The 16,807-nt window shown below is 53.0% G+C and overlaps 2 protein-coding genes across 2 annotated transcripts; one reads left to right on the top strand and one right to left on the bottom strand.

The window, feature by feature from the left end:
• The first annotated feature begins 1,920 nt into the window (after positions 1-1,920).
• LOC120646993 (CASP-like protein 2U2) lies at positions 1,921-7,614 on the top strand. The gene is made up of 3 exons (XM_039923571.1): positions 1,921-2,372; positions 5,725-5,857; positions 7,038-7,614. The coding sequence occupies exons 1-3, from the start codon at positions 2,125-2,127 to the stop codon at positions 7,275-7,277; spliced, it is 621 nt and encodes a 206-aa protein (XP_039779505.1). The 5' UTR covers positions 1,921-2,124; the 3' UTR covers positions 7,278-7,614.
• A 7,699-nt stretch (positions 7,615-15,313) lies between these two features.
• LOC120646992 (F-box protein SNE-like) lies at positions 15,314-16,558 on the bottom strand. Its single transcript, XM_039923569.1, has one exon. It carries the CDS (start codon positions 16,237-16,239, stop codon positions 15,664-15,666), a length of 576 nt encoding a protein of 191 aa, XP_039779503.1. The 5' UTR covers positions 16,240-16,558; the 3' UTR covers positions 15,314-15,663.
• Between the last annotated feature and the right edge of the window lie 249 nt (positions 16,559-16,807).

Below are 16,807 nucleotides of genomic sequence, written 5' to 3'. Positions count from 1 at the left end.
AGTTTCTCGAGCGTCTTCTCATCACGTACCCCCTGACGGAAAGCAGTAATGATAAATGCGTCAGAGATACGAGGAATGGTACCCCGTACCTTGGTGAAGCGTGAGATGAATGCCCGGAGCGTCTCTCCGGGTTTCTGCCTCACGGCGTGGAGGTGAGCCTCCACACTATGCTGCTGGTATGCACTGGCGAAGTTCGCAGTGAACCTCGCACAGAGCTTCTCCCAGGACTGAATCGTCCCATGAGTGAGGTTCATGAGCCAAGTCCGGGCTGGCCCAGTCAAGGCTACATGAAAGTAGCTCGCCATGACAGCGTCGTTACCACCAGCTACTGTGATGGCGGTAAAGTACACCCGCAGGAATTCCGACGCATTAGTGGTATCGTCGTACTTCTCCGGCAGGTGCGGGCGGAACTTGGACGGCCATGCCACCGTGCGGAGGTGATCCGCCAGCGCAGCGCAACCCACCCCAGCCACCGGGGTGCCCGCCTGTATCCGGGCGTTTCCCGGAGGCTTGGGTGCCGCTGCATCCAAGTCGGCGTTGAGGTTGCGACCCTTGACGTTGAGGCGGCGTTCTCACGCCCTTTCCACGGAGATGCGGGCGTCCTCACCCGCGCGCATGCGGTTGAGCTCCGCCCGCAGGTCTTCTGTTCGTGCACCCCTTACCGTGGGGGAGCGCACGGACGCCGACGTACCTCCCTGGCGCCGGTGGTAGGGTACCACCGCATTGCCAGGCGGAGGTCGTTGACCAGTCCTTGCGGAACTGGGAGAGGCCTGAGCCAGATGGAGGAGACGGTCAACGTCGTCCCGCCACTGCCTCAGGGCGTCTGGCGAGACTGAAGCAGCCGGAGGGTTGCGAAGCAACTCCCTGGCTGCCGCCAGCGCTCCGCCGCTCGCAGCATGTGAGGGGGCCCTCGACGGGCGCCCTGACTCTTGCCGACATAGCTGAACGGCCGTGTAGCTTGCGGCGTATGCGGTATGATGAAAAGGTGCCGTGCCGTCGTATCCATTTAACGCGGCAGACGGGCACTGCGCGGATGTGGCGCATGCGGCTGCACCGTGTACCTCGGTAATATGCGGTCTACAGTGAGGCCTGACAAAGGCTGCCCCGCGTGCCGCGGCGGCAGAGCACGCCTCAACCACACGCATTAAATGCAGCGGAAGACTCGCGCCCGCGCCTGCGCCTGCGGGACACGTGGCGCCTCCGGACCCCGCCCCGGCGGTATGTTGGTTCTACGCGCATGGGAGGTCCAGGGGGTCCGAGCCCCGGCTGTTGGCGCGGAGCTTCCCCCTCTGGGACACGTGGCGTCACCGGACCCGTCCCAGAGCGGGGAGCGGGTCCGGGGCTGTTGGCCCGGTGAGGTAAGAGCCTGACCCGTGGGGCCCGGCTGCTCCGCCCCTTATGGCGTAGTTATTGATGACTACGCGAGTCCTGTCTTGCTGCAGTAGGATTGGGTATCCCTGCTACAGCGTACCGACAGGTAGATATAGATAACACTTGGTTTCACATCGTTGTAATTGTGTTGATATCGATAAAAACTTGTTTATCTGGAAAAGACAACACTTGCTCGCATACATATACAGGAGAGGACCGGAGAAGTACACGAATAATTGACGTCTTGTTTCATTGTGGGAGGACAAGACAAAGACGGGCGGACAAGTCAAGCGTTAACGTCGCGGGTAGGATCCAATAGACGTGAACAAAATGGTGACAAACATTTGCCACCTTTTTAATTCAGTTTTCTGCACTGAATAAATTCACTTCATGCGCAACTAAATAACTTTAGGTGTTCAGCTGAAAATCATGTGGCATTCCGTGGATTTGCTAAAAAGATGGAGTCAAATCAAAACATGAAAAACACGTCAATGTTTCACTTTCACCCCACCCATTAATTTCTCAACCGGACGGCTACCCAAGCATGCTGCCGGGTTGGTGGAGTGCATCTAGCTAAGACCCTGCACATTTACGCTCCTCGGCCTCCGCTCTGTGCTTTTAAACGCCGCGTCCTCCCGCAGCGTACACCGCGCAGCTCAGCTCACTCCGCTCCGCTCCGCCCCTCCCCGACCCGCTCGCTCCAGCTTCCACTCTCCCCCGCTCCAGTGGCAGCCCGCGGGAGATCGATCAGCCATGAGCCAAGGCGGAGCGGCGGCCGGCAACGGCGTCAGCCCCGGCAACGTGCCGGTGTGCTACTACGGCCAAGCGGGGCGCGTGCCGGCGGCGCTGGAGCGGCGGGTGCGCGCCGCGGAGCTGTTCCTGCGGTGCGCGGCGTGCGGGCTCGCGGTGCTCGCCGCGGCGCTGCTGGGCGCCGACCGCCAGACCCAAGTCTTCTTCTCCGTCAAGAAGGAGGCCCGGTACACCGACATGCAGTCCCTAGCGTAAGCACCTCCGATCCGTCGTCAATCCCCCTTGCTCGACCTTCCATTCCGCGGCCCCTTCATTCCCTTCCATCTACCATTCATTATGTGCTCCCGATGATGCATGTCATGGGCTCCATGCAACAGTAGCAAGCTATTTTTTTGTTAATTGTTAATAATTGTCTTTCTATGTTTTTTTGCGCAAAGTTCTCCACAATTAAGGTCGCATGGTCACATGTCACAAATCCAAGCACAGTGATATATATTCCTTTTCCAGCGGCCAAATTAGGTCTTGTTCAGTGCCAAAATTTTGGGGTTTTGGTAATGTAGCATTTTGTTGTTATTTGACCATTAATATTTAATTATGGACTAATTAGGTTTAAAAAATTTGTCTCGTCGTTTACAGTTAAATTGTGTAATGAGTTATTTTTTAACTGAATCTAATGTTCCATGCATATGTGTGTAATGAGTTATTTTTTAACTGAATCTATTGTTTCATGTATATATTCGAAGATTCGATGTAATGGGTACTATAAATTTTTTTTAAAACTAAACATGGCTGTGATTTTAATTTGTTCCATCCACTAACAATAGTAGGCTAGGAGTGTTGGTATCTCGCTTCCATCACAAGGCACGCGTCGACTGATGGCCACTATGCAAGTGAGGAAAGCTTCCTTAATCTGTTTCTGGCCATGTAGAGCACGCCATTTCCTGAACGCGCCACAAAAACTGCGTGGCATCAGATTTGGTTGCGCAGTCGTGGAGGGGTTGAGGGAGATTTAGGCTCTCCGCACTCGTCGTTCTCTAAACATAATATTTTGTTCTGGTCATCAAGATTCTCTGCTCTATATTCCGTTCTTCCGCACCCATCCACTCTCTATATCTCCTCTCTATATCAACCACCACGCCTTGGGACCCACATTTCAATTTTTTTCCACTCTCTCCCCATTTTTCTCTCTCATCCCCATCTCTTCTCCCCGTCGGCCTTCCGCCCCCTTCCTTCCCTCTCCGCCACCGCCACCGCCCCTCCCTCTCCGCCCTCACTCTCCTCCCTCCCTCCACTGCTCGTCCGGCAGCCCCCGATGGCGCCGCGGGCAAGGGCGAGCTCCAGCTGCCCTCCCTCACTCCTCTCTCTCTCCCCCATCCTCCCATGCGGCCACGCCGGTGCCTCTCCTCGACTCCTCCGCCTCCGCGTCGCGCCTTCCTCCTCTCCGGCGCCGAGCTCGGGATTGCGGCGGCCCCACGGAGCTCGGGGCGGCGCCGTCCTCCGCCCATCCCCCTCCCCCCTCTCTCCCCGGCTGGATGGCGGCGAGGGCGCGGCGGGCCTGCAGGGTGCGAGAGGTGAGGGGCGTGGCCCCGTCCCCGGCGGCGGCCTCGCGGAGAGCCCGTGGCCTCGCGGCACCCCCGTCTCATCCCACCTCATCCCTCACCGGCGGCACCCACCCCGAGCGGCCAAGCCTGCCGGCGGAGACCTCCCTCCTGCGGGGCCGGCTGCGGCGGCGCCCTCCTCCCTCATGCGGGGCCGGCTGCGGCGGCGCGCTCTCCTCCCTCCCCACGCCGAGCACGCCGATCATGCCGGAGCCAGCGCTCCCTCGCGCGCCGGCGCCTCTCTTCCCACCTCGAGCACGCCGGCGCCTCCCTCCCTTCCCTCCCCGGCCGCCGCTCGGTCTGCTCCTCGCCTATGGCGGCGGTGGCCATGGCGGCGGCCACGGCCCGGTGCTCGGCCCCACGGCGGAGGCCGCGGCCACGAGCCCCGCGTTAGCGCAGGCGGAGCGGAGCCATGGCTTGGCAGCAAGCCTCGCCGGACCGGAGCTCGGCGGGCCTCGACCGCGCGGCACCCCTTCTCTCTCCCTCGCTCGGCGGGCCTCGACCGCGCGAGGCTATTGGGCGGCGCGGGACCCGCGCCACGGTGGCGGCGTAGCGAGCGGCCGCTACCTACGCTCGATTTGCCGCGCCGCTCCGCGTCCGCAAGCATAGCGCGCGCGATAGAGACCCCCGCTGCAGCGTTTTTTTTTGGTAAAACGATCTGTATAAGATATACCGTTTGGTTTACAGAGCCCAGTGCGGGCAGCCTTAATGGCTAGCCCAACGGACAACCACACGTACAGTACGGCGGCGCAGAGGAAGCAGCCGCTTAAAGCTGCTGGCGGGGCACGCACAGTTGGGTAGGTTTATTGTTATTTCCCTGCCGCTTCGGCGAGGACCCATGCGTCCATCTGCCACAGTCCCGCCGGCGCCGTGGCTGCACGGGGGAAGCCTTCTTCACCGGTGGCCGCGCACGGGCAGGCCCGGCCGTGGTTCGCTTGGAAGGAGGCCGTGGTGTCGTGCCCAGAGTAGCAGCTGCTTTCATGGCGCGCGCTGCCTGTCCTGAGTCCTGTCCTTGTAGGCATCACATTCGCAGACTCGCAGTGTGAGCTTCTCCTTTCCTGTTACTCTGGTGGAAGCGTGGTGGCGTTCTGGATGAGTTTTTCACTGTGAGGCGTAGTAACGATTGGCAACTACCACGTTGTGTGGCTAGGCTACCCGATGCAGCAGTGTTAGTGGTTACTAGATCATTCATGGCCGCTGCATGAATGCGACCTACTTCCCGCCTACCAGCACGGTTCCGGCACATCTGGAATTTCAATTTTGTTTCACATGCCAATAGTTCTCCCAATATTCCACTGCTACATTATTCACTCTTTTCAGTTTTTCTTATGGTACCCCCAGAGTGATCTTTTTCTCGAAGAATAATAATTTCTATGACTGCTAGCGTCTGTTAATATTTTTTTGTTAGAAACAGTGCTAATATTTTTAAGTTTATCCTCTAAGTCAACCATCTTAGGTCTGACCAAATTCTTGGCTGTTCAATTCCCACAGCTTTATTTGAACATGGCATGGGGAAAACAGTAGCGTCAGTATCACTTTGATAGGAGAAAAAATTGCAAGCCATACAGTAGTCCATGATCACTATGATTTACTAGTATGCTGGGCAATCAACAGTGATGCGTAATTAGTATAAAATAAACGACATAATCATGGTACTAGCAGACTATTGCAATCTGTTCTCGATCACTTTAGTTATAGCCGGTCCTCGGTGCTGTGCACATTTACAGCTGCAAGGAGGACCATCTTCATGATGCAGTAGCATGGGATCGTGTAAACATTCAAAGTACTGACACCCTGAAGAGCTAACCATGCCCACAAAGTAGGTGATTTTTCATTATAGGGACACATGCATGGAAGTGAGAAAAGTCCTCAGGATACGATTTTTTTTTTCACCCCAGTCCTCGGAACCAATGATACGAATCACGGATGATTTCCTCCAGAGCGTAAATCTGGAAAAAAGAAGAGGCAGAATTGTTGCTAAAGCCTGCTGTTCTCTGATTTGCAGATTTTTGGTGATAGCAAACGGGATGGCAGCGTGTTATAGCCTGCTCCAGGGGGCGAGGTGCTTGATGAGCATCCTGACAGGTGGCGTCCTCATCAGCAGGCCCATGGCATGGGCTATCTTCTCCTGCGATCAGGCAAGTATTTATAATTATCACGAGCGGCTTTTATAGTTTCTGGTCGCTGTCTCTATGTTCTTGCATGTGTGTTATTTGTCACCATCAAGTGGTTATATTTTCTAAACTTTATGAGTGTAGATGCTGCTGTTCTGTAGCCCATGAGCTCTCAACATCTTTTGTACTGTGCATACGAGACGTGATGGAGACATGAGTAGACTTTTACCCAAAGTTTTCGCTGAGCCTACAGTAAGGTTAGGACTAGTGCTAGCTAGCTCTTAGGATAAATAGTCGATTACTCGTGATGAGCAAATAGTCCCTGCGCTCTGACGAGCAAACAGTCATATTCATATAGCAGACTGAAAAAAAAGGAGATAAGAAAAACACCATGTAGGAGTAATTTTGTGTGCTGGACGTGTCAATTGTTGATAGGAAAAACACTTCCATTATTATCTAAAAAAAAGGGGGAAAAAACACTTCCTTAGTATGCTTGTCAAGGAGTTTGGTCTGCAAACCGTCAACATGACATTCTTTTAGGGAGATCTTTGACCTATAAATGAAGAGAGGCCAAGTAAAAGGCGGCATTAATTGTCCCCTTAATTTTGCATTTATAGCATACAGGGCACCTTTCGTGTGGCCGGAAATTGCTGATTAGGATATTATATATCGCCATGTCATATGCTTCCTGCCTTCCTGGCAAATCACCTGCATGTGTAGCTCTGCATTTGAGTCAAGACGTACGTTTCACAGCAGGTCACATATCACAAATCAAAACCTGAGCTATGGTTTAGCACATTCCATTCGAAAGGCCTAGTATAGTTTAGCATGTTCCAAGGGTAGCAAATGTTGGGATACAGAGTGTGACCATCCTGGCTCACTGTCAAGTATACCAGGCATGTGCATTTTGCTGCCTGAATGCAGCAGCATCCGCAGTGCAGTACAATCAAGATTCAAGAACTAACCACAGCGATGGGTAGCGTTAGCAGGTAGTAGTTGGCGAGACCACAGATCAGAGGCACCACACCACTGCACATGGCGTCATGCCAAGCTCTAGATCGTTCTAATGCCTGTCTCGCACTAAACTGCCGGCAGCAGTCCTTTGTTCTGATGATAATGCCTGTCGACGTTGTTGCCCTAAACCGTGTCAGCAGCAAGCATCTCTTTCGTTCTGTGAACAACCTGGGTGGTGGCATGGATGCAGGCGATGGCGTACTTCACGATCTCGGCGGTGGCGGTGGCGATGGAGGCGGCGATGATCGGCAAGTACGGCAACACGCAGTTCCAGTGGATGAAGACGTGCCACCTCTACAAGCGGTTCTGCGCGCAGGCGGGGGGCGCCGTGGCCTGCGCCGTCGCGGCGAGCCTCAACATGGTGGGCATCTCGCTCGTCTCCGCCTTCAACCTCTTCCGGTTGTACGGCAGCGGCAAGGGGGGGAAGTGATGATCGGCCGGCGCTCTCAGCCTCTTCAGTTACATTCAGTCTAGGAACACAGGCCCCCGCTTTGCCTCCGGCCTCTTTCTAGGTTTTAATCCCACCCCCCACCCACAAGTATGGAACCATAGCGCGCCATGGATGTGGTCTTCTTCTCCGGTTTGATCGAGTTTTTTCTTCTCCTTTTTCTGGTGTTGGGATGCTGCTACCTGTCGTCATCTGTCAGCGCAGAGTAGCCATAAAAAGTCTCTGGGACCTGTATGTAAATGATGTGAAGTGATCCGAGGTGTTTGTGTACGTAGTAGTATGGCAATAAACGTGCGGGAAAGCGATGTATCGACGACCACTGTGGCACTGTCGACGCCGGCAGCCGCTGCTGCCGGCGGCAGGGCTACCGAATTTATACTCCCTTGGTCACTAGTACTGTTGTATACAGCAGCGGTTGTTGCTGATGCGTGGCACCTGCCATCATTTACTGCTCGGGGACTGCCATTGCAACTGCGAGCTGCCCACAGGGCAGAGCCGTTGTGGCAGCACATGCGGCGTTCTATATGGGGTCCTTGATTCAGGATCAGGGGTAATCAAAAAAATTGTGCGCCGTTCTTGTCCTGGTGTCCAAAGTGAAAGGACCCTCCTACAGTTACTTTTGAGGCCCATTACAATTGCAATTGTGCATGATGAGCCGAGAGCGGTCCTATGGACCGAGCCTTTTGGCACTTGATGGGCCGTCTTATTATGGACCGAGCCTTTCGGCACATGATGGGCCATCCTATATGGACAGAACCTTTCTTCACGTGATGAGCCTTTTGGCATTTGATGGGCCGTCTTATTATGGACCGAGCCTTTCGGCACATGATGGATCTATTTACCATCTTATAAGGAAATTTTTCCTAAAAAAATCTTATAAGGAAAAAAAAGAAGAAGAATGGTACTTTCGCAAATGGAGCAAACTCTAAAAACAAAAAAGGAAATGGAGCAGTGCCATGGGCCTAGTCTGACAGGATGCATTGCCGTAGCACAGTGAGCCCATTGGCCGCACGTATTCAGGCTCTTCTTGCATCTCTGCCTTGTGTCATCCAGAAGCAGACTGGCAGCTCTGCAGCTTTTGAAAACAGAAAAAATCGTGGCGACTTGTATCCGTCGTTTCGAGTCATGTGGGTTGCACTGCCCCCCTACCTCGGCAACATCCACACATTCAGGCATGCAGACCAACAACGACTACGTGCACTGTGTCTGAAAAGTGAACCCAGAAAACATATATAGTCCTAAAACTATAGATCAAGCTTTTTTAAAAAAAAAAAGAAAAAAGAACTAGAGATCAAGACATAGGTGATAACACCCCAGCAAAACCCAGAAGAAACGCTCTTATTTGAGTTGGAGTTGGAGATGCAGATGCTACTCATCTTTGTATGCTCTGGCACTGCATTTGAGTGTCCTGTAGCCTGTAAAAATGTACAAAGGTAGTAGCCACAGCATATATATGCAACATCAACCGGCAACCGCTCGCTGCAACCATTACAAACAACAGAATACACTCGATCGTTTCTGAATAGGTCCAAGTATAGATGGAGAGGTACACCAAGGGAGTCGAGTCACTCCCAATTGCATGCCGCCTTGTTTTAGCCGGCGGAGTACGCGTGAGCGCGAGCATCCAGCCGGCCGGGCAGCGTACCAACCGCAGCGTGGCAGCGTCGGGTAGCCCTGGCATGGGAGCTTGTCATTTCCACGGGATGCGGACATGGGGGGCTTGGGAGGTTGCGCGCGGCCCCTTCCCACACGTGAGCGAGCCCCGTGACCTCGCCGGCCTCTCCCCAGCCGCAGCACGGCAGCAGGCTCTCGTGTCCTGACCGGCCAGTCCATGCAGGAGCCGTACTACCATGGCCGGGCCGCGTCGGTTTGACACCTCAACATTGATGCCCGCCCCCGTGAACTCGGCCGGCCTCGGCGCGGCGCCCGGCGCCCATCACGCTGCCATGCACGCTGGTGCCCGGCGCCCGGCCATGGTAGTAGTACGAGATGCGCGTTTTGCGCGGTGGAACTTGTGGCGATCCACCGCACCGATCAATGTGCGCGCGCGCGCGCGCCTCGCGAGCTGGTGGCCAGCCGGCCGGCGAGCTGGCTGGTCTCGCTGGGTTTTGGCGACTTGCTGTAGGTGACAGGCGATTCCGCGGCCATGTCTCGTGAACGCCCCGAAGCTGCGGCCTCCATGTCGTTTACGAGGCGGCCATAGATTCTTCGTCCGAGTGGGGAGAGAGGCGGAGAGCGAGCTCCGATACGCAAGGATTCCGCGGCGCGCGGCGCGGCGCGTGGGTGTCCGGTGGTCGTGGCGTTGTGGAGTCCCGGCCGCCTGACGACAGGAAACGTTTATTAGAGGCCAAGAACCCTTTTCGATCAATCTGTTTTTCCCTAGCTTCTTCCAACTGGAGTAATGAACGTACGTACAAGCTCGATTGTTCGTGGTGGCGGCAGCTAGCTAGCTTGCAAATCTCTGTCGTGCTGGTGTTTTGGCTGGATTGAACAACTTTTTCGCCTAGCTCGTGAACCCTGTTGAATTCACGTTTGTCTGCTGGCGCAGCCTCCTTACGTATATACTGCTACAAGCTCCTGTGCGAACTTCGAATAATGGATGGATAGTACTACTACTGGTACTACTGTAGGTATATAGCAGCGCTTCTAACCTCCACTGTACCCCCGTGTTTAGATGTTTTGGTAAAAAAAATTAAATGAAAATATTGCTATTTCATAGTATTAAATAGAATTTATTAACAAAACTTTTTTACACAGATAGGATATAAATCACGAGATGAATCTAACAATACTAATTAATTCATGATTAGCGGATGGTGACTGTAGCATGGATTAAGTAGGTTCATTAGATTCGTCTCGCGATTTACAACTCATTTGTGTAAAAAGTTTTGTAAACAGATTTTATTTAGTATTCCATGCATGTGTCTAAATATTCGATGTGACAGATTTTAAAGTTTTTCTTTTGTGGATGTTGTCTTAGAGGCAAAGGCAAAACACAAAGGTGAGGAATTCCAAAAAGAAAAACACACGCAAAGGTGAGGGTGCCCAATTAAAACAAATAGAATTTTATGGACCAAATTCATCTTTTTCTTTGAATTACATGGTAAAATTGATGTGTACAAGCTCCTGTGCGAACTTCGAATAATGGATGGATAGTACTACTACTGGTACTACTGTAGGTATATAGCAGCGCTTCTAACCTCCAGTGTACCCCCGTGTTTAGATGTTTTGGTAAAAAAAAATTAAAAGAAAATATTGCTATTTCATAGTATTAAATAGAATCTATTAACAAAACTTTTTTACACGGATAGGATGTAAATCACGAGATGAATCTAACGATACTAATTAATTCATGATTAGCGAATGGTGGCTGTAGCATGGATTAAGTAGGTTCATTAGATTCGTCTCACGATTTACAACTCATTCGTGCAAAAAATTTTGTAAACAGATTTTATTTAGTACTCCATGCATGTGTCTAAATATTCGATGTGACAGATTTTAAAGTTTTTTTTTGTGTGGATGTTGTCTTAGAGGCAAAGGCAAAACACAAAGGTGAGGAATTCCAAAAAGAAAAACACACGCAAAGGTGAGGGTGCCCAATTAAAACAAATAGAATTGTATGGACCAAATTCATCTTTTTCTTTGAATTACATGGTAAAATTGATGTGTATTATGAACGGAGTACCTTAACAGCTCCTTCCTCAACTCATAATAATGTTGATCTTTAAAAGAAGGGGCGATGCATGCTTCTAAATCTTTAAAACGACGACGAAGAAGAATGTCATTGCCAGAAATAATCACGTGCATTAGATCTTCATCTGACGATCCATTAGAAGAATGGCTTCTAGTTTACTGAACAAACACGTACCTTGCATAAACTCTAGTACACCGTAGCTTCCTTCAAACCCGGCCAACTCGATCAAGAATTTGGAATGTGTATCATGCAAACATCTTTTTTCGAAAGAATATCATGCGGCCATCACGCTCGAGATGTATATGCGGCCATCATGCAAACATCTTTTTTTCGCAAGCATCCGGTGCGGCAAGGCAATTCAAACGGCTTCTGTAGCTGTTGGACGTGACGGGACGATCGGTCGAGCCGCACCTTTCACGTAGACGGCCCGGCTGACCGATCGATACGGGTGCGAGAGCAGCGGGACTTTCCAGAAAGCCTCTTGTTTCCCGTTCCGGAATGCGCCCCGGCACGCTTTCGATTCGGTCGCACGTCGAGACGCTGGCTGGCTGGCTGGTTGGCTCGTGATGTGGCCAACACGGGAGCTCTGCTAGCTGTACGCGAAAGAAAGAAGACGCCGGGGCGCAGAGCGAGACTACACAGTGCGCACAGACAGCACCACGACGAGGTGTCTCGTCGGCGACTCGATCAGCCTGACTCTGCGCTGGTCACCGAGCCGGCCGGACGGACAGGGAACGGTTTCCCACGTCGTCGCGCGTTTTTTTTACCTTTTGACTGCGTGCATGCACGGTTACTAGGCCGCTGGACGGCTCTGGCTGCCGCAGAGGAAAAGCCTAAAATGACGCGTGCAGCTAGTGCAGCAGGAGCCGACCCGGCAGAGCGGACGAAGGTCTGCACCCTGAGCACCTCGGTCCTCGCTCGCCTCGCCTGCCCAAAAATTTCGATCGCCCTCGGAGCTCGCCAACGCACACCGCGCCGCCGATCTCCTCCTCGCCGTCCTGAACTGGAAGAGCTTGGTGGATTTCGTAGCGGCAAATTTTTCGAAACATGAACGGATACGTACTGTACCAGCGTCGGGCGGGGTCTCGAGTGCGCCACTACTGAGACAGCCGATTAGCCGGAGCAGCGGCGCGGTCCCTGGCTCCCTGCCCTGGTACAGGCAGTTGACGTCCGCTCTGGGGGGGCGCCGTGGTGCGTTGCCGATCGAGTGTGTACACCCCAGCAGCAGAACAGAAACGTCACCTCACCTTTTGCGGCGAAAAGGCGCTCGCTCGGGAGCCAGGGTTTATGTTTTCATTTTTGAAAAAAAATTCGGTGGCCATAGAAAACGGTATACCGGCCGAAATTTCGCGGTTTTCCGGTGATTTCAACCGGAAAGAGTTTTCAAATTCAAAATTCCGAAATTTCGGTTTTCCGGTCGGAATTTCGTTGCATTTTGCCGGAATCCCATTGCTTTTCACCGAAAAATGATGGTAATGGTTGGAAAATGATGGAAAATTATGTATTTATGAAAAAATTGAAAATTTTGGTGGAGTTTGCCCTAATTATGTCTATATTGATAGATTATAATACACAACATATAATAAATTTCAGCACACAATGAGAAATACAAACACGAAACACATAATTCATGTCTAAAGTTCACCCGTACTTAGTCACAAGTGCAAAGTCTACTAAAATTATTACAATTAAGTCTGTAGTCCGTTTAATACAACATATTGCATCCATTGTAATCGAAAGTATTGTCCATCCATAATCCATGTAGCAAATGCATAGTCTCTGCATACGAAGATTTTGTATGAAATGAATGAAATAACTAGAAAAAGTGAAATATAGATATAAAACATTTTCGGTTCCTTGAGTACCTGCGTTTTTCAGTCCTTAAATCTCTCCCGGTGGTCCCTCATACGGCTCACTTGTTTCTGGCAAATATGGGTACGTAGGCTGTCCATACCCCTGACCATAAGGAACTCCATATGGTGTGTAGCCGTGAAGTTGCAAGTAAGGCAGCGCTGCAACTGAGTGGTAGTCCCTAACCCTCTCAGGGACATGTGACCGGCTCCTAGTGAACTTGCCTCGAACATCACTACCTCGAGCTCGTGATCCAGAGCCACCACCCCTCTCATATCTTGGGCCAGCTTGCTGCATGAACTCGTACTCCTGCCTTGAATGTCGTAGTGCTTCCTGCAACTCTTCGTCCTCATCGTACCCCTCGCCCCCCAGCTGCTCTGCGTCAACGTTTGATGACCTAGCTGCTGCGTCCCTCAATAGCTTTTGACGGGCCCTTTCTCTTGCTTTATCTTTGTTCCTTTCCAACTGCTCAATAAAGTATGCCTTCACATCCGGTGGAACCGACGGGCAGTCTGCCACATCGCTTCCCCTATGTGCCAAATGTTGTTTGAACCTTGTTGCCCCTCCGCCACTCTTCTCCCTACCACAATAATTGCATTTGAATCCACCCTTGACCTTTCGGCCATACTGCCACACAATGTCGCCCATTGTCCTACAACGTTGCAAAGAGGTATAACGTAAGTAAATACGCTAGACATTCACGCAAGCTTATAAACTAAAAATAGCTATGAGCCTATCACTCAACCATTTGTATATGATCAGATATCTGGAACTCACATTTCCCACTAACCTATTTCAGATCAACACAAATATTAATGCCCGTTTCTCTACAACTTAGCATAAGTGTAAAATCAACATAATATCAATATCATTGATCTAACCATTTCTTGTTAAAACTTATGAAAAACATCCAAACAAATGATATGCCTATAATTTAAAAAGGGCCATGGAAAAAACAGAACAACTCACTAAGCTGCGCCAGCAAAAACCGGTTTTAGCGGCCGAAAAACCACGGATCCGAAGCGGTAAACCGCTCCTAAAGACCGGAAAACCGCCGACTGCAGCTTCTCCCGGGAACCAGGAATGCCGGCCGAAATTTCGCCTCCATAGACCGGAAAACCGCTTCCCACGACTGGTAAACCATCGCCGCACGGAAGAGCTGGAAACCGTCCGCGAGCCGGCCGGAAAACCGGCTCTCGGGCTCGGTATTCCGGCGCAAACGGGCGAAACACCAGCGGTGCAATGGGGGAGCTTGCCTGAGCTTTGCTCTTCAGGAGGGAGAGCTGAGACAACAATGATTGGAGTGTGTGTGGGCGACGGTGGGAGCTGGGAAGGGATAAGGTGAGTAAATTTTTTCTTAACGGGTTAACGGGTGTGTAACGGGTTTGAACCCAAATCATCAATTTGACCGGCCAAATCAACTTAGATTCGAATGATTTTAAGTGCTATAAGCTAATAAAAGCCCCTAGTTTTTTATCATAAATTTTTACGATTTTTTGGACAGTTATTTATAATTTTTTTGAAATTTTGAAATTCGAAACGGAAAACAACGGTAAACCATTTTTCGGTTACCACCGAAAACGAAATATTCACCGAAATTTCGGCGAAAAACCGCCGAAATTTTAAACCCTGTCGGGAGCCCGGCAGCGATCGTCCGGTGTCGGCCGAGGAGCGCCCAGCCGGAGTCGTCACGGCCGGATCATGCGTGCCCATCCCCAGGGTTAACGAAACCGGTGGGAACCGGTCTGGTTTGAACGGTTAAATCGGTCCGGGCCGGTTACAGTTTGGGCTGGTATCAAACCGGCCCAAATTTAAAATTTGAATTTGAATTTAAAAAATCTCAAAAAATTCCTAAAAATACTTCAAGGTGCGGCGAATCTAATGGTGACAAATTTTCTCAAAAATTTATTCATTTAGTATAGTTTGCGGGCATATGAAGTTAAATCAAAAAAAAGAAAAAAAATGGACCGGCCCATTAAGGCCCACTTCAAAACCGTCGGGATTTTTTTGTTGAAACACCGGTAACCGGTCAAATCGGTCGGCTTACCGACCGGAACCGATCGAATATGCGATTTTGAATTTGATTTTAAATTTGACCGATTTTAACCGATAATCGGTCAAACCGGTCCGATAAACCGCTATCGGTGGGCGGCGGTTTGAGCCCACCGGTCGGTTTTTCTAACCCTGCCCATCTCACGGATCGGACAGGCGCCGACGACACCCGTGGAACGAAAGTAATCGCGCGAGACGGCGAGACCCAGTCAGTACCAGTAGGTGAGCTAGGCAGCGCACGCGCGATGGCGAGCGCGCGCACGCAACGCGGGCATCCGGGCGAAAGCAAGAGCAACACGAGGAAGCGGTACAAGGCGCGTGCATCGGAATAGCAAGTCGCCAAGCGGGCTCGGACAAGCCCCAAGCCTACACCCGGCAACGCAACGAACGAACCAACCATCAGCAGCCGCTGATTTAAGAATAACACAAAGCAGAGAAAGAATCATTATTTCCGTGGCAAAATTTAGTTTAATATGCCCCTCTGGTGGAGGACTACAGCTTGGATTCACTCAACAGCTCCTAGCTTTGCTTGCTTATTCTTCGCTCGTTCGTCCGTGCTAACAATAATAATAATCAAACTAATAATAATTAATATAATCGTGTCAGGCGGCGGACGCTCGGACGTGGAGGAAGGTTGGCTAGGCAGCGTAGGCCAAGGACGCGACGCGACATGGACCCGGTGGGACGGACGCCCGGGGGATGGCTTTAGTTTGGCGAGCGACAGCGGCGGCCGCTCCTCGTGCCCGCCCGGCCGGGCGGCGCTGAATGCCATCACGACACGTCGACGGGCTTGCAGAGGAACAGCAGCGACGACGGCGGCGGCGGCGGCTGCTGCCTCCCGGCGGCCGCGCCGGCGCCCCCGGCGCCGACGCCGAGGCGCTCGTAGCAGTCGATGGAGAAGAGCGAGAGGGAGAGGGAGAGCGACAGGTGGTGAGCGCGCGACTCCGCCGCCTGGGCCTGCGCCAGCGCGCCCCCGCCCGCGCGGCCGAGCCGGTCCAGCGCCGGGCCCAGGCACAGGCGGTAGAGGCGGCGGTACCCGCCGAGCGCGGCGACGACGGCGCGCGTGGCGGGGCCGGCCGGCGGCGCCGGGCCGACGACGTGGCGGAGGCAGAGCACCTCCCAGACGGCGTCGCGGCGCGCCACGGCGGCCCAGAGCCGGCACACGCAGGCGGCCGCCGCCAGCGAGCGCCCGTCCAGGCGCGCCAGGATCTCCGCCAGCAGGTCCGCGTTGTCGTTGATGTTGTAGCCGGCAACGCCGCCGCCCAGCAGCTGGATGCGCAGCTCCAGCTCCGTCACCTCCGCCGGCCCGCCCGGCCGCCGCGGCGCGGGCGGCGCGGCAGCTCCCATCCGCCCGTCAGCTCCGGCCCACCGCGTCCCGTGGGCACGTTGAGGCCGCAGCAGGAGGTGAGTGACAGACCGACCGACCGAGTAGAAGGAAGGCTGCTGGGGGGAGACGAGACGAGCGAGAGAGACAGCGGGCGGCGAGAGCGTATATATAGGGAGGCGGCGGGGGGTTTTTGACTCCGTTTTCCACTCTAGCGTGCGCGCGTGTGGGGGCGTTCGAAAAAAGGTGATTAAATAAAGCAAGCAGCTACCGGGGGTTCCAATGGCAGTAGTCGCCGTGGGACTGGAAGAAGCTAGCTGGGTGGCGAGAGCGGCGAGTCCGCCGTGCCCGTCTCGCCTGCCAGCGCTAATTAATCCGCAAAGCGGAAGGAAAGGAAGGATCCCAAGGGGCGGGACGGCGCCAAGCGGGAGGGGCCAAGCCCAAGCGGCGTGGAGATGCGCGACGTACGTTGCGTTACGTACGGTAGGGAGCGCCCGCGAGGGATTTCATTTGAAAAGTAGTCCTCCGTTTTGACGCCACCGCCGGAGGCTGCGTCTGCGTGCGTGCGCCTCCCCGGCCACCCGCGTCCGG

This window comes from Panicum virgatum, chromosome 9K (assembly GCF_016808335.1).
Source record: "Panicum virgatum strain AP13 chromosome 9K, P.virgatum_v5, whole genome shotgun sequence".
NCBI classification, from domain to species: domain Eukaryota; kingdom Viridiplantae; phylum Streptophyta; class Magnoliopsida; order Poales; family Poaceae; genus Panicum; species Panicum virgatum.
The sequence above is the reverse complement of the archived record's forward strand: the minus strand, read 5'-3'. Positions and strand labels throughout refer to the sequence as shown.